The sequence below is a fragment of the Equus quagga genome, chromosome 14 (assembly GCF_021613505.1).
Source record: "Equus quagga isolate Etosha38 chromosome 14, UCLA_HA_Equagga_1.0, whole genome shotgun sequence".
Taxonomy (NCBI): Eukaryota; Metazoa; Chordata; class Mammalia; order Perissodactyla; family Equidae; genus Equus; species Equus quagga.
In genome coordinates, this window is record NC_060280.1 from 29,380,394 (window position 1) to 29,404,764 (window position 24,371).

At 39.5% G+C, this 24,371-nt stretch overlaps 1 protein-coding gene across 1 annotated transcript in view; it reads left to right on the forward strand.

Moving 5' to 3' along the window:
* Nucleotides 1-23,738, forward strand: part of RNF169 (ring finger protein 169) — an 86,793-nt gene extending 63,055 nt beyond the window's left edge. The window contains exons 5-6 of the mRNA XM_046638230.1: nt 16,476-16,575; nt 16,990-23,738. Of these exons, the coding sequence (XP_046494186.1) occupies nt 16,476-16,575; nt 16,990-18,174 (1,285 nt within the window). The 3' untranslated portion in view covers nt 18,175-23,738. The remainder of the gene's footprint in view (nt 1-16,475; nt 16,576-16,989) is intronic.
* Nucleotides 23,739-24,371: the final 633 nt, after the last annotated feature.

The window sequence follows — 24,371 nt, forward strand, 5'->3', positions numbered from 1 at the left end:
ATCTCTACTGAAACCTGTCCATCATGCGTGGCCCTGCTGATACTTGAAATATTGATGGCACAGCTTTCAGCATCACAGCAACATGCAGCTGCCACAGTATGACAACTGGTAGACGGGTGGTGTGGTTCCCTAACTGGGAAACGAACCTGGGCCATAGTGGCAAGAGCACCAGATCTTAACCACTAGACCACCAAAGGAATATCTAATTCGTCTTATCTAATTCTTTTGTTTTATGATTGAGGAGACTAAAGCCCTGAGAGAGAACATGGCTTGCCAAATCTTAGACTACTAGAGTAGTAGGAAACTGAATTAGAACTGAGGTTTCTTGGCTCTTTCCACTCTACCCCATTATTCCTCATGACCTTTTTATAGATCCCTGTGCTGCCTCTGCCCATCTTCCCACTAGCCTTTAAAATCCTTTACAAGCAGGGCCAACATCTTGTTCACCATTATATTTGCAGTACTTAGTACAGTGCCTGGCGCATAGTAGAGGCTCAATAAATACTTGTGGAGTGTTGGAATAAGTGTTATGCCTGTGGGTAGGTTAAACTGGGGTGTTGTCAGAATCGATTGTCAAACTTACAGCGTAGGGTCTTTAGGAGGGAGGACTCCAGGAGCTGTGGAGGAACTGATTGACTGGTGGCTGGTTTTTAGACTAGATTTCATAGGATAGATATGGGATTTAGGGTGTCTGGTGACCACATTGATAGAGCTTTTATACTATAAAGTTGCCTTTAGCCTTCTAATGCATTAGCAATAGCTTATGATCATACTTTTGATAGATTCTATAAAAGAAAAATCTGTGTTTCACTGAGTAGTAGTTAAGCCTTAATTAAGTAGAAATTAGTTACATTGTTTTCTGATGTCCAGATATTTTAAGCCTGAGTCTGTGGTTCAGAGTGGGGCACATCAAAAGATATCTGAAATGGCTGTGCTTACTATAAGGTGTGTGTGTAAGGAGAGATATAGACAGAGACTGAGCAATGTTAAATGCATGCCCAGTCAGTGTTGGAGTGAATTACAATATGCACACGTGTCCCTCTTCCTTAAAATGAACAAATGAAAATACAGACGCTTTCAGGTAACAGACACCAAACAGACACATAAGTGATATGATATTGGAGGACTAGCTCTTATGGAAGGAGGCAGAGCCAGAGAGGTGAGGAGGCTAGTCTAGGGGAGGCTTTAGGGACGAAGCAGCAGGGTGAGCTTGAGTGAAATCAGTTGACCTCCTTCTATCTCATGTATGTAAAATGCAGGTTTGTTGTCATGTCCTACTTACATGCTGGGCAGGGGGTTTTAGTGAATGATTTCTTAAGATTCTTTTTGCGTCTAAAATTGAAGTGTTTAGAAGTGGCTTAAAGCAGAGTGTTAAAGAGGGGGGGAAATGAGGCCAGGGCTGAAAAGAAAGGGGTAAGGGCAGTTAGAAACTTCCATAAAAATCTAAAGATTAGACATAGCAAGTTGTGGGTGAGGAATAGTCAAACTGTAACCATGAGGGAGAGGAGACTGTAAGAGAAGGATGAGGTAGTGAGTTAAAAGAAACCACAAGGCTTTATGATGGCCTGGGGCAGGTTGTGTGTGTGTGTGTGTGTGTGTGTGTGTGTGTGTGTGTGTGTGCTGGGGAGGGATAAAGGAATTGAAACAAATCAAGTGGATGAGCTGGTTATTAAGATGTCAGGTCCTGTTAAAAGTAATGGAATATGGTTGGAAAAGGAAGATAGCTTAAGGAGAAGTGATGTGGAACTTAAGGAGAGTGGTAGGTTTTAAGGTGTCAGTAATATCTGCTGTATTAGAAGAAAAATATCCTGATAGTTTTTAGAGGGGCCTGGTGGGATGGTGAGGGATAGCATCAGGGGAACTAGCCTTTTCCCAGTGCTTCCTGCCATGATGAACTTTAAATATGCCTCATTTCATTTAGTTCTCACATTAATCCTACAAGACTTGCAATATTATTCCCATTTTACAGCTAAGGAAAATGCAGTTCAAAGAGGTTAAGTAACTCACCCAAGAACTTCTTACCTCAGTAGAGTGACAGATGGAATTGGAACTCAGGTCTCTCTTGACTCCAAACCTGTGCTCTTTCTATCAAACCATTGTGAGAACCCTGTGACCAAAGGCCCTGCCCTTGGATCTTTGTCTTGAAATGATCTACCTTTGCAACAGAAAACTGCCTTCCTTTGTTTAATAATTTATGCCCTGCCTTGTTCTAAAAAGATACAAGGTAGCTACAGAGGTGGGTAAGAAGCTGTCCAGTTATCCTGCTGTTTGAGGGAACTCAAATCCTTCTGCATTATGCTAGGCCTTTCGAAATACAGCTGTGAAAACAGTGTTCCTCTCCATCAGCAAACAAATACTAGTGTATGTCCAGAATAGGTAAATATATAGAGATAAAAAGTAGATCAGTTGTCGCTTAGGGCTGGAGGGGAAGGGGAAGTTTAGGAGGGATAGCTAAAGGATATGAGGTTTCTTTATGAGGTGATGGAAGTGTTCTAAAATTGTAGTGATGGTTAAATAACTCTGTGAATATACTAAAAACTATTAAGTTGTACACTTAAAAAAAAGAAAGAATACTAGTATACACAAGGCAGGTAACCCAGATCATAAAAATATAAATGCACATCATATAAATATCATATAAATATATAAGGGAAGGATTGTTACAAAGTCTTACCTATTTCTGGGTGCATGACAGCTAAAACTAGGCCTAAGGAAGCTGCTGGTTTCATTCAAGTATGTGTTGGGATGCGGGGGGAGTCACACACGCAGGCGAGGGGCTGGGAGGAAGGTTCTCTCCAGCCTTCAGCTTCCTGGTGGGACTCAGCTCTTCCAGACCTGAGGGTTTGATTAAGAAACTAATGTTGTGTGGGTATGTGAGAGACAGAACGATGAGTGAGTAATTGAGAGCGTGAGCTGTCTGATGTTTTATATCATGTATTACCATTTGAAAACCCCTTAAGCAATGTTTTATAAGTATTAAATCTTTCAGCTTTCCAGCTGCACATTTATATTGGCTGTCCCTCCTTTTCTTTGTTTGTAAGTTAGATGCATTGCCTAACTAGATATCCCAGAAACCATCTGGTCTCTTGGCAGTGAAAATTTTAAGCCAGTTCCTTTCAGACGATGCTGCTTTCTCTTGTTTATGACTTCATTATGTGTTTGGAAGAGAGAGCTTCCCTAAATGTGCTGAGTCTGTTCTATGGCAGAGTAGAGTAGAACGTGAGATCAGTATGCTGTGGTAGAAAGAGCACCGTCCTTAGAATCATGATATAGGTTTAAATTTTGGCTTCAGCTCTGTGACCTTGGAAAGATCACTTCCCTCAGTTCTTTGTCTGTAAATTGAGGAGGATGATACTTATCTCATAGGGTTTCTGTATGGATTACATGAGATATTTAAAACACACTTGGCACAGTGCCTGATAGGTAATAGATTCCTAATAGATGTTGAAGTTTTCTTTCCTCTCCTTAAGGAGAAAAGAGGCATTTCTGTACATATTTTTATTCATTTATAATAAATTTATTGAATATGTACACTCTATGCCAGGCACTGTGTGAGGATTTCAGGTTACAGAAATGGATGTGCATACAGGTGGGAGGAGTAGTTACTTCCTCTATTTTTTAGCACAGGTATTATTTAAGCTCTTTCAGTTCTAAGAACATTATTCACTGCTCTTGACTATTCTCAGCCAGCATTGTGAAGCCTCTTAACCTGACTATACTACAATAAATACTCCAATAATATCTGTATGTTTATGGTTTATACAATATTATCGCATTTATGATTTTTGTAACTCTTCATGTGACAATAACACATAAGGAGGGGATAGAGTTACATAGGAACAAAGTTTTTGTATGCTATTGAAAGTAAGTTGGTATTAATTTGAAATAGACTGTTGTAAATTAAGATGTTGATTGTAATTCCCAGGGCAACCACTAAGAAAATACCTAAAACATATATAGTGAAAGAAATAAGAAAGGAATCAAAATGATACACTAGGAAATATCTAACACAAAAGAAAGCATTAATGGAGGAATTGAGGAACAACAAAGGTATTAGGACATACAGAAAACAAATAGCAAAATGGCAGAAGTAAGTCCTTCTTTATTACTAATTACAATAAATATAAATCAATCAAACTCTCTAATTAAAAGGCAGAGATTGGCAGAATGGATTTTTTAAAATATGATCCAAATATATGCTGAGACTCACTTTAGATCCAAAGACAGAAATAGTTTGAAAGTGAAAGGATAGAAAAGAATATTCCATGCAAACAGTGAGCAAAAGAGAACTGGAGTAGCTAGACTAATATCAGACAATATAGACTTTAGGACAAAAATTATAACAAGAGACGAAGATGGGCATTGTATAATGATAAAAGGGTCAACCCATTAAGAAGATATAACAACTGTAAACACGTATGCACCTAATAATGGATCTGTAAAAGATATGAAGCAAAAACTGACAGAATTGAAGGGAGTAATAGACATTTTAACAGTAATAGTTGGAGACTTTACCACCCACTTTCAGTAATGGATAGAATATATAGATGAAAGAAACAAGGATATAGAAGACTTGAACAATACTGTATACCAACTAGAACTAACATATATAGAGCACTCTACACAATAACAGCAGAAATACACATTCTACTGTAGTGCACATGGGATAGACTATCTTAGACCATAAAGCAAGTCTCAGTAAATTTAAAAAGACTGGAATAATACAAAATATCTTTTTTGACCACAGTGGAATGAAGCCAGAAATCCGTAAGAGAAGGAAAATTCACAAATATGTGGAAATTAACACATTCTTAAAAAACCATTGGGTCAAAAAATGAAATCACAAGAGAAATTAGAAAATACCTTGAGAGGAATGAAAATGAAAACCAATGTACCAAAACTTATGGGATGCAGTAAAAGCAGTTCTTAGATGGAAATTTCTAGCTGTAAAAGCCTACATTTAAAAAGAAGAAAAATTTCAAATAAATAATCTAATTCTTTTTGTTTTAAAGACTGGCACCTGAGCTAACAACTGTTGCCGATCTTTTTTCTCCCCCTCTTCTTCTTCTCCCCAAAGCCCCTCAGTACATAGTTGTATATTCTAGTTGTGAGTGCCTCTGGTTGTGCTATGTGGGACACTGCCTCATCATGGCCTGGTGAGTGGTGCCATGTCTGTGCCCAGGATCCGAACCGAAGAAACCCTGGGCCGCTCAAGCGGAGTGCACAAACTTAACCACTTGGCCACGGGGCTGGCCCCTAAATAATCTAATTCTTTACCTTAAGGAATTAGAAAAAGAAGAGTACACTAAACTCACATCAAGCAAAAGGAAAGAATTAGTAAAGATTACAGTGAAGATAAATGAAATAGAGAGTAGAAAAATAGAATCAATGAAACCAAAAGTTGGTTCTTTGAAAAGATCAACAAAATTGACAAACCTTTAGCTAAACTCATCAAGGAAAAAAGAACACTCAAATTATTAAAATCAGGAAGGAAAGTGGGGATATTACTACTGACCTTATAGAGATAAAGACGATTATAAAAGAATAATAAAAGAATATTATGAACAATTTTATGCCAACAGATTAGATAACCTAGATGAAATGGACAAATTCCTAGAAACACACAGAGTACCGAAACTAACTCAAGAAGAAATAGAAAATCTGAATAGACTTATAACAAGTGAAGAGGTTGAACCAGTAATCAAAAAACATTCAACAAAGAAAAGCCCAAGATCAGATGACTTTACTGGTGTTTCTGCTAGACATTTAAAGGACAATTAACATGAATCCTTCCAAAAATTAGAAGAGGAGTGAACACTTCCCAACTCATTCATTCTTTGAGGTCAGTATTACCCTTATACCAAAGCCAGATGAAGGCATCACAAGAGAAGAAAACTACAGACCAATATCCCTCATGAATATAGTTCCAGCATACCATTGGAACAAAAAAAAAAAAAAAGAATTTTGACACATTTGAGAGGGTAAGGGGAAAAACTTGACTTTTTCTGCATCACCCCTTCCCCAAGGCAGCACAGCTCAGGGCCAAGAGAGATCTTCCTGACCCATGGTTTCCCCTGCAGGAGAAAATGAGAGCATGTGAGTGAGCACCTGGCTTCCCTTGCTGTGTGGGACCCTGCCAAAGAAGCCCATTTCTCTTCTGCTTCATCAAGAATACTGAATCATGAACTGCATGACTGAGGGGAAGGAAGAGACTAGGAGAGTGGCAATAGGACTCTAATCCTAAATGGATTAGGATCCTACTGACTACATCACAGACTCCATCCAGAAGCCTGCCCACAAATCACTGGGGATGCCTTGCCCACAGATCCTCTCAGCTGGCCCACAGTCACTCTTAGCACTTTGCATGCCTCACTCTCACACACCTCCACCCTGTGGCTGGCTCCCTGTGCATACTCCCTGTGGCAATGAGAGTGAGTTTTGGCAGATAGCTAGTGAGTATGCATAGAAAGCCAGCTAGAATCTGTGGGCAAGGGAGAATTCACAAACTAGAGCTATAGTGCCACCCTTAGGAAGGCAAAAGGGAGGCTGTTTTGAAGGCAAAAATTCAGCCTAGTGTGTTGCAGGATCAAGAGAAGACATACAAGCTTTAGAATTCTGCCACAAGAGGGAGCAAGTAGCAAGTAGTAGGTGTATTCATTGAAGGTCTGAGAAAGCCTTAGAATCCCTACCAGGGCTGATGGAAGGTATTTCTCTCCTGAAGGCAGTTAGTAAAGACTGGAGGAGGTGACTGCCAGTTGAAATGTGAAGACAGCGATGCAAAACTTAAAGGAACATGAAAAATCAAAGAAACATGACACCATCAAAGAATTATGATAATTTTCCAGTAACAGATCTGAAATATGTTGAAATCTACAATTTACCCAGTAAAGACTTCAAAATAGCTATTTTAAGGAAGCTCAGTGAGCCACAAGAAAACACAGGAAAACAATTCAATGAAACCAGGAACACAACACATAAAAAAATGAAAAGTTTAACAAAGAGATAAAAATCATTAAAAAGAACCAGTTTTGGAGCTGAGTAATACAAAGAATGAAAAGAAAAATGCAATAGAGAGCATCAACAGCAGAGTGGATCAAGCAGAAGAAAGACAAATGAAAAAGAGTGAAGAGGGCCAGCCCCAGTGGCCTAGTGGTTAAGTTCGGCGTGCTCTGCTTTGGTGGCCCAGGTTCAGTTCCCGGGTGCAGACCTACACCACTCGTCTGTTAGCAGCTATGCTGTGGTAGTGGCCCACATACTAAAAAAGAGGAAGATTCTTGGTGGATGTTAGCTCAGGGTAAATCTTCCTCAGCAGAAAAAGAAAAGAAAAAGAGTGAAGAAAGCCTACATGATCTATGGGATACCATCAAAAGAAACAATTTGCAAATTATTGGAGTTCCAGAAGGAGAAGAGAGGGAGAGAGAGAAAGGAGCAGAAAGGTTACTTAAAGAAATAAGAGCTGAGAATTTCTCAAATCTAGAGGGAGATTTGAATATCTAAGTTCGTGAAGCTCATAGGTCACTAAACAAATTCAAAGAGATCATCTCTAAGACACACTACCATAAAACTGTCAAAAATAAAAGATAAGTGAGTATCTTAAAAGCAGCAAAAGAAAAGAGGCTTGTAACTTACAAGGGAACCCCCATAAGACTCTCAGCAGAATTCTCAGCAGAAACATTACAGGCCAGTAGAGTGGGATGATATATTCAAAGTGCTGAAAGAAAAAAACTGCAAACCAAGAATACTCAATCCAGTAAAGTTGCCCTTGAGAAATGAAGGAGAGAAAGACTTTCTTTCCCAGATAAACAAAAGCTGAGGGAGTTCATCACCACTAGACCTGCCTTATGAGAAATGCTGAAAGAAGTTCTTCAAGCTGAAACAAAATGATGCTAATTAGTAACATGAAAATATGCAATGCACTGGTAAAGGTAGGTATATAGTCATATTAAGAATACAGATCTTGGGGCCGGCTCCGTGGCCGAGTGGTTAAGTTCACGCACTCCGCTGCGGCAGCCTAGGGTTTGGATCCTGGGTGCAGACACGGTACCGCTCGTCAGGCCATGTTGAGGCGGTGTCCCACATCCCACAACTAGAAGGACCTGCAACTAAGATATACAACTATGTACCGGGGGGTTGGGGGAGATAAAGCAGGAAAAAAAAAAAGATTGGCAACAGTTGTTAGCCCAGGTGCCAATTAAAAAAAAGAATACAGAGCTTTGTCGACTTATGATGGGGTTACATCCTGATAACCCCATTGCAAGTTGAATATATCATAAATTGAAAATGCATTTAGTAAACTTAACCTACTAAGCATCACAGCTTAGCCTAGTCTACTTTAATTGTGTTTGGAACACTTACGTTATCCTACAGTTGGGTGAAATAATCTAACACAAAGCTTATTTTATAATAAAGTGTTGAATATCTCTTGTAATTTATTGAATACTGTACTGAAAGTGAAAAACAGAATGGTTGTATGTGTACAGAATGGGTGTAAGTGTATCAGTTGTTTACCCTCATGATTGCGTGGCTGACTGGGAGCTGCAGCTCGCAGCCATTGTCCAGCATCAGGGGAGAGTATTGTACTACATATCACTAGCCCGGGAAAAGATCAACATTCAAAATCTGAAATTTGGTTTCTACTGAATGCATATTGCTTTCACACCATCATAAAGTTGAAAAATTATAAATCCAACCATTGTAAGTTAGGGACTGGCTGTACTCTAATACTGTAAGATGGTAGTGTGTTAACCACTTAACCACTATAAAGGTTAAAGGACGAGAGTATTACAAATAACTGTAGCTAAAATAATTAGTGAGTACACAATATAAAAAGGTAAAAGCGTAAAGTTTTTTATGTGATCAAAGTTCTTATCAGTATAAAATAGACTGTTATAGCTATAAGATGTTTTATGTAAGCCTCATGGTAACCACAAAGCAAAAAAAACCTATGGTCAGTTCCCAAAAAATAAAGAGAAGGGACTCAAAGCATACCACTATGGAAAATCATCAGTTCACAAAGGAAGGCCATAAGACAGGCATAAAGGATGAAAGAAACTACAAAACAGCTAGAAAACAATGGCTAAGTTGGCATTTGTAAGTCCTTACCTATGAATAATTACTCTAAATGTAAATAGATCAAGTTCTCCAATCAAAGGGCATGGAGTGGCTGGATAGATAAAAAAAATAAGACCCAATTATATGCTGCCTACAAGAGACTCACTTCAGCTTTAAGGACATACATAGGCTCAAAGTGAAGGGATGAAAAAAGATATTCCATGTAAGTGAAAACCAAAAGAGAGTAGGAGTAGCTAATTCTTATTTCAGACAAAATAGACTTTAAGCCAAAAATGGTAACAAGAGACAAAGAAGGTCGTCATATAATAAAGGAGTCAATTCATCAAGAGGATATCACAGTCATAAATATATATGTACCCAACATTGGAGCACCTAAATATATTAAACAAGTACTAATAGATCTGAGAGGAGAAATAGACAACAATACAATAACAGTTGAGGACTTCAGTACCTTATCTTCAACAACGGATAGATCATCCATACAGAAAACCAATAAAGAAATGTTAGTGTTGAACTATACTTTAGACCAAATGGACCTAATACACATATACAGAAGTTTCTGTCCAACTGCAGCAAAATACACATTCTTCTCAAGGGCACATGGAGCATTCTCCAGGATAGATCATGTAGGTCACAAAACAAGTCTTAGCAAATTTAAGAAGATTGAAAGCATACCAAAGTATCTTTTCTGACCACAATCATATGAAACTAGAGATCAATAACATGAGGAAAAGTGGGAAATTCACAGATATGGGGAAATTAAACAGCATGCTCCTGAACAACCACTGGATCAAAGAACAAATCAAAAGGGAAATCAGTAGTATCTTGAAACAAATGAAAATGGAGACACAACATACCAAAACTTATGGGATGCAGCAAAAGCAATTCTAAGAGGGAATTATATAGTGATAAACACCTACATTAAGAAAAAAGAAAGATCTCAAATAAACAAGTGAACTTTACACCTCAAGGAACTAGAAAACTAAGTCCAAGGTTGCAGAAGAGGGAAATAACAAAGATCAAAATAGAAATAAATGGATACCAGAAAGACCATAGAAAAGGTCAATGAAACCAAGAGCTGGTTTTTTGAAGACATAAACAAAGTTGACAAACCTTTAGCTAGGCTAACTAAGAAAAAGAGAGAAAAGACTCAAATAAATAAAATCAGAAGTGCAAGAGGAGACATCACAACTGATACCACAGAAATACAAAGAATCATAAGAGATTACTTTGAATGTTATGTGCCATCAAATTGGATAACCTAGAAGAAATGGATAAATTCCTAGAAATATACAACTACGAAGACTGAATCATGAAGAAATAGAAAATCTGAACAGACCAGTAATGAGTAAGGAGATTGAATCAGTAATAAAATACCTCCCAATAAAGAAAAGTCCAGGACCAGATGGTTTCCCTGGTGAATTCTACCAAACATTTATAGAAGAATTAATGGTAATCCTTCTCAAACTCTTCCAAAAATTTGTAGAGGAGAGAACATTCCCAAACTCAATTTATGAGGCTAACATTACTCTGATACCAAAGCCAGATAAGGACACTACAAGAAAAGAAAACTGATGAATACAGATACAAAAATTCTCAACAAAATATTAGCAAACTGAATTTAACAGCACATTAGAAGGATCATACACATGATCAAGTGGGATGTATCGCTGGGTTGCAAGGATGGTTCAACACGCAAATCAATAAATGTGATACACCACATTAATAGAATGAAAGATAAAAATCATATGGTCATCTCAATGGATGCAGAAAAAAATTCAACAAAATACATCCTTTCATAATAAAACTCTCAGCAAATTGGGTATAGAAGGAACATACTTCACCGTAATAAAGTCCATATATGACAAACCCAGAGCGAATGCCACACTCAAGATTTTCCTCTAGGATCAAGAACAAGACGAGAGTGCCCACTCTTACCACTTCTATTCAACATGGTACTGGAAGTCCTGGCCAGAGCAGTCAGACTAAGATAAAAAAAACCAACAGGCATCTAAATTGGAAAAGAAGTAAAATTGTCATTGTTTGCAAATAATATGATCTTATATATAGAAGACCCTAAAGACTCTATCAAAAAACTCTTAGAGCCAATCAATGAATTTAGATGTCGCAGGATACAAAATCAACATACAGAAATCAGGTGTGTTTCTACACACTAACAATGAAATATTTGAAAAATAAAGAAAGAAAACAACCCCATTCACAACAGCATCAAAAACAATAAAACACTTAGGAGTAAATTTAACCAAGGAGGTGAAAGTTCTGTACACTGAAAACTATGACTTTGATTTTTAAAAAAAATTGAAGAAGATACAAACAAATGGAAAGATATGCCGTGTTCATGGATCAGAGGAATTAATATTAAAAAATCCATACTACTCAAAGCCATCTAGATTCAATGCAATCCCTATCAAAATTCCAATGGCATTTTTCACAGAAATAGCAAAAACAATCCTAAAATTTTTATGGAACCACAAAAGACCTCAAATAGCCAAAACAACCCTGAGAAAGAACAAAGCTGAAGGCAACACACTTCCTGATTTCAAACTATACTAAAAAGCTATAATAATCAAAACAGTATGGTACTGCCATAAAAATAGACACATAGACTAATGAAACAATTGAGAGCCCAAAAATAAACTCATGCATACATGGTCAGCTTAATATGCAAGGGTGTGGAGAAAAGGGAACCCTTGTGCTCTATTGGTGGGAATGTAAGCTGGTACAGCCACTATGAAAAACAGTATGGAGGTTCCTCAAAAAACTGAAAATAGAACTACCATATGATCCAGCAATCCCACTTCTGGGTATATATTGGAAGGAAATGAAATTGGGATCTTGAAAAGATTGTTGCATTTCCATGTTGATTGCAGAATTATTCACAATAGCCAAGGTGTGGAAACAATCTTAAGTGTACATCCATGGATGAATGGATAAAGAAAATATGTTATATGTGTATAGTGGAATAGCATTCAGCCATGAGAAAGAAGAAAATCCTGCCATGTGCAACAACATGGGTGGACCTTGAGGGCACTATGCTAAGCGAAATAAATCAGAGAGGGGGCCGGCCTGTGGCCCAGTGGTTAAGTTCACACACTCCGCTTCAGCAGCCCAGGGTTTCGCCGGTTTGGATCCTGGGCACGGACATGGCACTGCTCATCAGGCCATGCTGAGGCCGCATCCCACATAGCACAACCAGAGGCACTCACAACTAGAATACGCAACTATATATGGGGGGCTTTGGGGAGAAGAAGAAGGGGGGAAAAAAAGAAGATTGGCAACAGTTATTAGCTCATGTGCCAATCTTTAAAAAAGAAAAGTCTGAGAAGGACAGGTACTGTGTGATATCACTTATATGGAGAATCTTAAAAAGCCAAACTCATAAAAACAGAGAGTAGAATGGTGGTTTCCAGGGAGTGGGGGAAATGGGGAGATGTTGGTCAAGGGGTACAGACTTCCAGTTATAAGATGAATAAGTTCTGGGCATCTAATATACAGCATGGTGATTATAGTTAACAGTACTGTATTAAATACTTGAAAGTTGCTAAGACAGTGAATGTTAAATGATCTCGCTACAAAAAAGAAATGGTAATTATGTGAGGTGATGGAGGTGTTAACTATCCTTACTGTGGTAATCATTTCGCAATATATAGGTATATCAAATCAACACATTGTACACCTTAAACTTACATAATATCATATGTCAATTATATCTCAGTAAAGCTGGAAAAAAAGATTGCAAAGGAAGAAGTAAAACTATCTCTATTCACAGATGACATATTATTCATAAGAAGTCTTTAAAAATTCATTAAAAACCTTATTAGACCTAATAAACGAATTTAGCAAAGTTACAGCATACAAGATCACCACACAAAAATCAGTTGCGTTTCTATACACTAGCAATGAACAAATCTGAAAATGTAATTAGGAAAGCAATTCCATTTATAATAGCATCAAAAAGAATAGAATAGTTATGAATAAACTTAACTAAGCAGATGTAAGACTTGTACACTCAAAACTACAAAACATTGTTGAAAGAAATTAAAGAAGACCTAAATAAAGGGAAAGACATGTGCTCATGGATTAGAGGACTAATATTGTTAAGATGGCAATACTCCCCAACTTGTTTTACAGATTTATTGCAATACCTATTAAAATTCCAACCTCCTTTTTTGTAGAAATGAACAAACTCATACTAAAATTCACATATGGAATTGCAAAGGATCCCAAATAGCCAAGACATTTTTGAAAAAGAACAAAGGTGGAAAACTCACCTGATTTCAAAACTTACACAATCTTTTGATTGCTCTAGCTTTGCAGTATCTGAAACAAGGGTAGATATATTCATCAGTGGAATAGAATTGAAACTCCAGAAATAAACCCATACATCTATGGTCAGTTGCTTTTCAAAAAGGATGCCAAGACCATTCAGTGAGGGAAAGAATAGTCTCTTCACATACGGTGCTGGGATACCTGGATATCCACTTGCCAAAGAATAAAGTTGGACCCCAACCTCACACCATATACAAAAATTAAGTCAAAATGGATCAGATACCTGAATATAAGGGCTAAAACTGGGCCGGCCCAGTGCGTAGTGGTTGTTTGCATGCTCCACTTCAGCCACCCAAGGTTAGCAGGTTCAGATCCCAGGCGCCGACCTAACCTATACACCATTCATCAACCTACCCTGTGGCAGCATCCCACATACAAAATAAAGAAAGATTGGCAGAGATGTTAGCTCAGGGACAATCTTCCTCAAGCGAAAAAGAGGAAGATTGGCAACGGATGTTAGCTTGGGGCAATCTACCACCCTTCCCCCAGAAAAAGCTAAAGCTATAAAACTTTTAGAAGAAAACACTTGGAGAGTTTAGCTGTCTAGTTACTGCTCTCTTATAGCACTTTTGTACTATGGTGTGGTAGACTTCAGTGACTGCATGCTCCTGTGGGTTAAGATTATCTTTTCATCAATCTGTCTCTAGTACTTTGTACAGAGGTGGTACTCAGTAAAGTCTGCTGACCACATGAATGGGAAAGACAGTGACAGTTTCAGCCATACTCAGGTTTACCAAAAAGATTTTAGATTGTCAGAAACTACTTTGGGTGTTCTTGTTGTATGCTTGAGTGGTGCAAGTGTGAGTTTCCTCCCTGGGCCTTTTCTTTCGCCAAAGTGGAATTTAGGGGGCATGTGAAGAGGTTCTCCCCAGCAAAAGATAGGCGTCATTTGTACATCTGATAACTTAGGCATGTAACCAGTGTCTTTAAATTTGACTTGGTTACTACTGACAAAATGGACTCATAGTCTGTTTTTTAAAATTATATTAATTATGGAAGGTTTGGACCCTAAAGTATAGGTCCAGCTTCAGTTTGAATACCTGTAATGACATGGAGCTCAGTACCTTCCAAGGTAGCTATCAGTAAACAGCTCTGACTATTGAAAGTTACAAAGTTCTTTCTTATGTTGATCAGAAAACCTTTTCCTCTAAGTGTCTACTTGTTTCTCCAATGGAATCATGCCAAACAAGTCATATATTTGAAATGATAATGCTGTCTTTTTCAGCTCTATATTCATTCGTCCTGACCCAAAGTATATGTTATTCACCTCAGCATTTTAATCTGCCATCCAGTTTACTTCTAGGTGGCTTACACCAATGACAGTTTGTGTGAGTTCTTGGAATGCAAATGAATTTTGATACTATTCTAGGTAAAATACAAATGAAGCTGACATCTCAGCACCTGCCTTTACAGGATGATGTTGATGTTTCTTGCCTGTTCTAAGATACATCTCCCAGTAGATAATACAACTCTCACATTATTTGTTGAGGTTCAGTGTTGAATGTTCTTGGTTAAGTGCAGACATGTGATGCAAGTTGGCCACCACTTTCTCCTATTAATACCATAATATAGATTATCAAATTGGAGCCATCTAGGAGGGTGATGTGACCAGCAGACATAGGATGAGAGAGTTTCAAATGGGAGGAATAATACAGAAATTCTGGAATGGAAGCCATTGTGGGTAGGTAGGGCAGGTTTTGCTAGAGATGTAGGGAGAAGAGAGGCAGCACCCTGGGAATGTACCTTATTACCTCCTTTATAAGTTTTTTCTGAGCTAATCCTGGCATGGTAAAACATTAAATGTAAATCTTTTGCTACAAAGGAGTAGATACGATGTGTTCCATTTCAAAGCTAAATAGAATCATTCAAGGAATTAATTTCTGTTTGGGATCATCTGCATGGCCATGTGTCCACCTTGACTTCTGGCAAATTCTTATTTATCCTTAAAAATACATATGCCTCAGGAAGGCTTTCCCAACCCCATTCTAACTCCATCCCAGGTAATTAATAACTCTCTCTTATGCCATTCTGTCTCTTAGGCATACTTTTTTTGTTGTAACATTTCACTGTATCATACTGTAATATTTATTTGTCTGCCCAACTGGACTCTGATTCCTTGAAGACCTAGATTGTATCTCATTCTCCTTTGTATTTATTCCCAGCGTCTAGATAGTGCTCACTGGTGACTGACTTATAGTAAGTGTGTAATAAAAGCTTGTTGAATAGAATTATAGCACAGGTGAAATATCAGTGGCAAACATTCGTAAAAGCATTTTTCTCACGAGGTGTCTATTAGGCAAAAGTTGGAGAGTAGGAAACAAAGGTGAGTAATAAGATAATCAAGAACCCCTGTTTACAGTCTCTGGAGCAAATGACAGTCACCTGCACATAATTCTTACGCAGTAAGATTAATGTTAGAATACTGCTTCTGTGGGTTTTGGTTTGGGTTGCAAAGTCATAACGTAATGCATGCATAAGATTAAATAATCATGTGTTCTTGAAGTCTCTTAAATCACCAGGATTTAGGCCTTTGGAAGCTCAAATTTAATGGATCAAGGGAGAAGAGACTACATTTAATTTTGACTCCCTACATAAAAATCTAGTGTACTGCTATGCATTTTTGTAAGTACTTAAGTATGTGTTTCATGGCTGATTTAGATTGCTTGAGGAGAGGTCTGGGCCTCATAAAAGGAAAAAGTTTGTTGTTTGTAAGGTAATTTAACCCTTTCTTCACCCTATTAAGACTGGCGAAGTACCCCTACATCTCTCTAAGCTTGAGCAAGACAGCCATTGGTCTTGCGTCATTTATGCAGGGTCTACTTGGAAACAAAGGCTTAAACCAATGTCCTTTCTGGAGAACTCTTTCTCTTTTGACAGCATTTGTTCTTAGAATGTGTTTTGTTAATAAATTAACTCATTTTCTATTGTATCTTCCCAAGGGAATTGTCTTTCTTGGTGAGTGGCTTTGAAAGCACAGAAGAGTTGTTATTCTTTTGCCTTAGCTAGCATATGGACTACTTTTGACTATTTGTCTTTTATTTATTCTTTTTTAGGAACCTAAATTCCAAGGTGGAAAGGAGTCAAAGCTGCAGTGACACTGCTCAGGACAGAGCGAAGAGCAGACTCAGAGCAGCCCCAACCAGCAAAGCCAAAGTATACCTCACATAGGCTTCTGGGCTTTCTAGTCCCATCCCGTAACTATTCCAGATGAGAAGAGGCAGAATGGGTCCTAGGCATACTAGTTATGTTGGGGAATTTTGCAAACAGATGTGAAGGAATTAGAGTTTGAATTAGTAGCCAGATGGGTGGAATGAGGGCCAATGGAACCTTTTTCAAAGTTCTAGATGATGTTTTTTTCCTATACATTTTCAGTTGTATTGTTTCAAATGTGTAGGAATTTCTGCAAATGGTGTGCATTCTAGGTTAGGGATTTTCCCTATCAGGCTCACATCACCCTTTATCCTGTTTCTTACCATTCCCCTCCCTATCCCTCTACCATCATGAAGGAATTATCAAGAAAAAATATATATATATGTATGTATGTATAATCTTTTTAATCTCTTTCAGGTCACAACTATGACCCCTGCCTCCAACCCCATCATTGGTGTTCTCTTGTCCACTCAAAACAACCGCTGCCTCTCAGCCCCTGATTTGACCATCGAAAAGCGTCTACCCTTCAGCTCCCTCCCATCCTTGGCTTCCCTGCATAAGCCAGAGCGCTCCATCAGCCCTGAGAGCAATGACAGCATCTCTGAAGAACTAAACCATTTCAAGCCCATTGTCTGCTCACCATGTACTCCTCCCAAGAGACTCCCTGACGGCCGCGTGCTAAGTCCCCTCATCATCAAATCAACTCCCCGCAACCTAAACAGAAGCCTGCAGAAGCAGACTTCTTATGAGGCCAGTCCACGGATCCTCAAAAAGTGGGAACAGATCTTTCAGGAGCGGCAAATCAAAAAGACCCTTTCAAAAGCCACCCTCACCTCCCTGGCTCCAGAAACGGGGGAAGACTTCCCAGTCTCTGAGGTTATCCATTCTAACAAAGAGAAGCCACTTCCGGCTTTAAATACAAGACTGTCCAGTGGGCAAGTACTCTCTGAGTATACTGGGCCCAACCCCACTGACCTTGATTATTTCCCCTCTGTTAGCCAAACAAAAACAGAACAGGGCAGTGATAGTAAAAGGAGCACTGAGATCTCATTGGAAACCTGCTCTTCTTCAGAACTCAAAGTGGGAGCCAGTGGGACATCTTTGGAGAGAGAGCAGTTTGAAGGGTCAGGGTCAACCCCAAATGCCAAGTTAGACAAAACCTGTGTAAGTACAGCCATGAAGATCTCAACAGTTAATTCAGTGCTGCCCAAAAACAGTGTTTTGGGTGGGGTCCTCAAAACAAAGAAACAGCTGAAGACAGTGAATCATTTTGATCTGCCTAACGGTGTTCTGGCAGACAACCTAGGTGAGGAGTCACTCCCTTCCTTGCGTCGGGGCCGGAAAAGACACTGTAAGACTAAGCACTTGGAACAAAATGGCTCCCTTAAGAAACTGCGACAAAGCAGTGGTGAGCTGGGTCTGGCCCCGACAGATCCGGCACTGCGAGAGATGGAGCAGAAACTGCAGCAAGAGGAAGAGGACCGACAGCTGGCTCTGCAGTTGCAACGCATGTTTGACAATGAGAGGCGGACTGTGAGTCGGCGGAAAGGAAGCGTGGATCAGTATCTCTTACGGTCCAGCAACGTGGCTGGAGCCAAGTAGCACCTAATGAACAGTGTTCCTATTTTTAAGAAGTCTTTGGGCTTGATCATTTATTCTGAAGAGCTGAGTGTTCTCACTTTGGGTTTCTTTTAATGGCAAAACACTGTCTGATATGGTTCTGAAAGGTTCCAGGGCCTTTGCAGTCCATATCTAAGGGAACCGTGTCTCTGCCTCCCTGTGACCCGCACCAGAAGCACTCCTCACCCCTCAAGTGACCCACCCCTGAGGGCTTCTGGGCCAAATCTGGCAGCACCCACTTGGAATGAGATTCAGGAGCACAATCGCCAGAGTTAGAAATGGTAGAGGAAAGAGGGGATACCTTCTCAAACCGACAGACCTCCTGACTTCTTTCAACAGGGTGTGGTTTTAAATCAGTCTTGCAGATAAAAATTAGTTCCATCTTTTTCAAAAGTCGAACAGTGTAGTTCTTTGGCAGATCTAAGAAGATTATGTTCCCCTGTCTCCTTACCCTTACACAAGTAAATATACCTAATGAAATCAGTTGAGTTTATGCTTCTACGAAAGTTAATTTAGAGTCCCTGTTTAAAAAATATTTGATTAATGCTATATAGTTGACATGTGCAGTCATTGTTTAATTTGGTCTTCCCAGGAGACCTAACATGTAAGTGGTATTAGCTCCATTTTTAGATAGTGAGACTGCCATGCAGATGCTCAAGTTCTCTCAACTACTAAGTGGCATAGCCCAGGCTGACTGCTGGGTCTCCCAACAACAAATCCCATGGATTTTCCACACAAACAGGTTGCCATAATGGGCTGCAACCCAAGGGCATGCCAGGGGAGCCTAGGGAAAGGTGGCTGGGCATTGCATACTGATCATGCAGATAATAGATAGTAACTAGAAGTATAAAGATAGACTGTGCAGTTATGCCCGCCCCCACAGTTGATAGCCTTCTGTTTTCCTGGAGGGTTCCACTCTGTGAGATAAATTACAATTGGACTTCATTATTACTGTCCACATGGCCAAGGGTTATCTGCAATGTTGATCTAAAATCAAAAAAATTTGCCCAGAAGTCAGGCAAGAACAATGCTGAAACTCCATACTATGGAAACAAGGTATCTAGCTGGATGCAGCTGGTAAATTCAGTCCCATGGACCTTTGGGGTTTATTTTCCTTAGCAGCTGACACCATGTGTCTTTTGCATCCCTGGTGGTGCTTGGTGCTTCTGCCCATCTGGGCTCATTGAGAATAGGGATTAAGATATGATTTTAGGGAATCTCAGATGGGCTGGCATTCCCTGTGCATGTATGAGCTGTTGCTATAAGGTCATGTGACTGGCATTTTAACAAACCTTTCAGAGCTTATATATCCCAATGTATGTTGTTCCCCTTGAATGGTCCCAGCAGGATACTGCATAGTTTTTCCAATGATGTTGCCGTTGGCAAGAACATTTCTGGAACTGTCTTCAAAGTCTAGAAACATCGACTCCTAAAATGTTAGAACTGGAAGGGACCTTAATGGTCATCTATTCTAACCTCCTCTTCTTCCTAAAGCAGAAGCTAAGATCCAGAATAATGACTCACTGATCAAGGTCACTAGGGATTTACTATATCACCTTCTTTTGATTCTTAGGAGATTTGCCCTTCTTCTTCTCTGGGCAAATCTTTAATCTTTTGGGGTTATGGGAAAGAGAATTTTGAGTTTGAAACTAGCCAGAAGCTATTTGAAGCCTCTGGAAGAGAAGGTAGGTTGTCAAGAGGGTTGGAGTCCTAAGTGAGGTGCAGCTGGAAAGCAGTCAGAGCCATTTTCTAGTGCAGCTCATCGGCAGTTCCCAAAGAGAAGTTCCAGAGATGTCGTAAGCATTTGGTCATCATTGAGATATGTGGAACTTCCTCAGTGACTACTTTGGTGGGGAGTGTCACTCACCTGAATGTGTGTATTCTGTGTTTTGTGTGTCTGTGCGTGTACACGTGCAGATGTATGTTTAAAAGACATACATCAGTCTCATTACTTTATATTGACACCACTTCAGTTCTAGGTCCCACCAGTAACATAGACCCTCCGAAGGCTGCTGGAGGGTGTGCTGGTGCCCAAGATAGAAGAGCTGGCGCTGGTCTGCAGAGGACAGGGAGGGTGACCCACTAAACGCCCTTAGAGAAAACAACAGTTACTGCCGTTTCATGTAGTTCCTTTCTGGTTTTAGTAAATATTATTGGAAGGCTAGTCTCAATGGTAATAGCAAAGACACTTATTTTTCCACCTGCCATCTTTTTTTATAGCTCCGATAATTTGAAAAAATACTTTTCAGTTGGAACTGATTTTTGGTTTTGGGAAAAAGAAATATTTTTAATAGAAAAAGATATATATTTTAAATATTTCCCCAAAGTAATACTTTCGTTTTAAGAAATTGCATAACAGTAGCAACAAATTTTAGCTTCAGGTGCAGAGTAAAAAGCTACTACTTCTTCTTAAGGGAATATTCCAAACGCTGGATCCAGCTGACTGACTTTCCCACTTTGTACCTACTGAGGTGCCTAGAATGGTATTGACAGTTGTTTTCCAAATTTCCAGCTGAGCAGTAGTTCTTCAAATATAGGCCAAGCAGTTTAAGTTAAGGAGGGACGAGATTTAATCTTTATTCTGCTTGGCTTTGGAGGAGGAAAAAACCACTAAGGTATTATCTATATTTTAAGATCCTTCCCATACTTAATAACTAAAACCTGAACACTTTCTTTCTGAAAAATTTCCCTCCTGTTTGCTTGATTGTGAAGTTGGTCACAAATGGAGTTGACATGAATTCTTTGGAGAAAAGGAAAGACAAGGAAAATAAAATGATGATGAGGGTTTGTGAGCTAGAATGAGAGATACACTATTTCACGAAACATATTTCTCACCAATCACTGGACTCTGATTCACCATACAAATTTCCCATGTTCTACTAACTCTGTTCCTTGTGTATATGCATTCTGTGTTTTTTCTCATTAAAGGGGAAGTTATGAGAGCTTGGAGGATGGAGGTCTTTCTGATGGGAAGTCCAGGAAATGTGGTGCCCTGAGAAGGGGGCTCTCGGCCCTTTTTCAAGAGTGGGAAAGACACTTTGGGAACACGTTCATGATCCATTGATTGTATCTGCTGGAAGAAGGCATCTGGGCCTATTGGGTTGGTGTCAAATCATGGCATTATGCATCCAGCCCCTGGCTCCTTTTATATAATTGCCTCTTTTTGAAAGGTTAATTCTTCTTGGCTGAGGCTTCCCAGGAAAACCTTTTGTAGGTGGCTTCATTTATTTTAAAATTTTTAAAAATTTTGCCTGGAGGAAGCACTGGTGATGAATGCCTTCTGTGTTTTTCGTATTCCCTAAAAGAAAAATGCCCTTAAGAGATTAAAGCTGCTTAGTTAATTGCTGTATGATTACAAAATGACAGACTGACGAAAATGGGAAGCTGCCACTGTGCTTAACTGGTGAAGCTGATGACCGAAGGCTGTGCTGTCCGCCCTTTCTGTTCCATTTGACAGACATTTCCTGAGCTTCGAACTGTGCCAACCCTGTGCTGGGTCATGGAGATAGAATGATGGAAAAGACAGTCCCTGCTCAATGTCTAATGGAATGTATTTGAATGTGTGCATGGCTGGAGAGTTTGTTAATGGTCTTATAAAAGGCCAGTTCTTTTATAACGATGATCTTGGATGGTCCCATTCAAGATACTGCCCAGTACCCAGCAGGCTGCCTTGAACATTTTGGATACCCCCATCAATATTTGTGAATTTGATTGCAACACTGCTTTCCATTTGCTAAGTAATTTTACCAGAGGAGAGTGAATTTTTTCCTCCATTGATTACAGGACAATAACATCTCTTCAGGAGCTGCTTTTAGCATAAGCCCCAAGAAATGAGGCAGGTTGTGGATCACTGACATGGTCAGAGGAGGCCCACATCTCAATTTAGTAACCTCCTAACCTCTTCCCCAACCAGACAGACCTCTTACCAGAACTGGCAGCAGCCTGGGATTCCTTTCCTTATTCCTGCCTGGCTTTTCATTCAGCAGGAGAGGAAGGAAAGAAAAACTGAAGGCTTGATCATAATCATAAAATGTTAGAGCTGGAATGGGCATGGAAGTCATCCAAGTCAAACTCTTCCCCCTGCCACCCCTCTTTTCTTTTTTAAGAAACGAAGAACTTGATTGAGGTTCAGTGCCGTGCCCTATTTTATACTGTAGCTTTCTAGGGTCTGAATAAATAGTTCTTTAATTTACACACACACACACACATACATACATACATACACACACACACAATTTGCTAGTGAGGGGGACACCCAAATGATACAGGCTTTTTAACAGCTTTTTCTTCCTGATTTTTTTCAGTTAGAATTAAAATGTACCTATATCCCCTGAACATACACCCAGGTAGGGAAAAGCCTCAGAGTGTGAGTAATGTGAATATGGAATCTTGGAAGTTATATATTTTGATTGTAATAGTCATCATTTTGGCCTGCTTTTTAGAAGTGAGCATGGCTGCTTATAAATTCTGTGACTCAATGAGAAAGCAGGTCTGTTTTTGAAGGGGGTGGATTTGAAGGAAAGAGGCTGCCGAATAGATTTTCCTCCAAAGATGATCCAGAAATGCATCTTTACACGACCGTTGTCCACTGTAGCTTTCTGAAGATTGTTCTGCAGAAAAGAGACTGACAGATATGCAGAGGTCACCAGTTTAGAGACTGGTTAAATTGGATGAAGGAAAAGTGCCAAGACTGAATGTGCACATTGTTCTATGTATTAACAGTATTTTTTTCTTCCTAAGAAAAATATTTACACAGTTTGTGAGTAAATGCTTCCTTAATGTCTTGTCAGCGTGGGAGGCAACCTCAAACTTGGGGCAGGCTCCCTCTAGCTTTCCTGGTGTCTTAAATCAAGAACTAGTTGTTCATCTTCCTTTCCTCTCTTAATAAGGGTAAAAACAGGCAGTGCATTCCTCAAAGATCAGGCCCTGTGAGCTCAAGAGTAGCTTTTGGGCCCTGGCTCTAGATGGCAGCAGTCAGATTCTCCCTTCTTGGCCCTGCCCATCCTCCAAGCTGTGCCACCAATGGGAAAAGGCGCTCTTCCTCAGTGGGTTCAACCCTTAGCCTCCAGCAGAACACTTAAAGTCCTAATGAGAGAATGGATAACTATGCAAGGGAAAAATGATTATCTTAAACGCCAGCTAATGGGTTTTTTGTGTGCGTGCCTGATGTTGTTTACTCTGTTCTTTGTACAAACACAGTTGTCCTTAGGGCCTTTTTCCCTCTCACCTAGAAATAGAAAATGGGTTGTATATTCGTTTTATTCAACCTGCTGTCTGTATTAGAATTGGAGAAGGGACCTGGATCCTTGTGGACTGCCACTGCTGGCTGCCTCCCTCTCCGACTCATCATAAAGAACATTTTGACAAAGACAGAGGACTCAGAACAGGGCGTATACCCTGTCAGGGATGTTTCTGCCAACAAGGAGTCAAGTGGGATGATGTGTTGTTCATTTAACCAGTACCAAAGTGCATTCTTCAATGTATGTTTGCCTGCTTGAGGAGAGGCCCAAGTGGAGAATACAGTAAAGCAAACTCATGAAAGTGAACGTTCTGGTTCTAGTCAAAGTCTTATCTCTGGAGAGCAATCTCAGACAAAACCCGGCTAAGCCTAGACTATGTGTGGTTGATTTTTGGTGTTATCTTGGCTCTGGGAGATGCCCCACATTGGAATGTCTTCCTTTGGCATGCAGATATTGGGAGAAATTAGGTGGGATGGGGTGGAAAATGGTGCTATATCTTTTGAGTTCTAAGTTATTTTCAATTTACAACCGTCATTCTCATATTTAACCATTCTTACTCCTAATAAGGCACCAAGAAAGAGTTTGAGTAAAGAACAAATGTACAGGATGACATTGTCCTTGTACATCAAGGCTGTACTCAGAACATCTGATTTTTAAAAATATCCCCTTTTGGAACCATTGCTCAGGAATTCATCAAAATTCCCTTGGCGTCAGTTTCTCATCGAACAGAGACAAATGTATCCCTGTTCCATCTAAACTTGTAAAATCAATTTGAAAGACTGATGTAAGAGTCCATGCCATGCACAGTAAACCAGCACTTGAAGGACCTTTGAAATCATCTGGCCCAACCTCTTCCAAAGGAGGGTCATTAAAATGATTTGCAAGAAACAACGTAGCGAGTTGGAGATACCAGAACAGAACTCGATTGTCCCTTGGCCC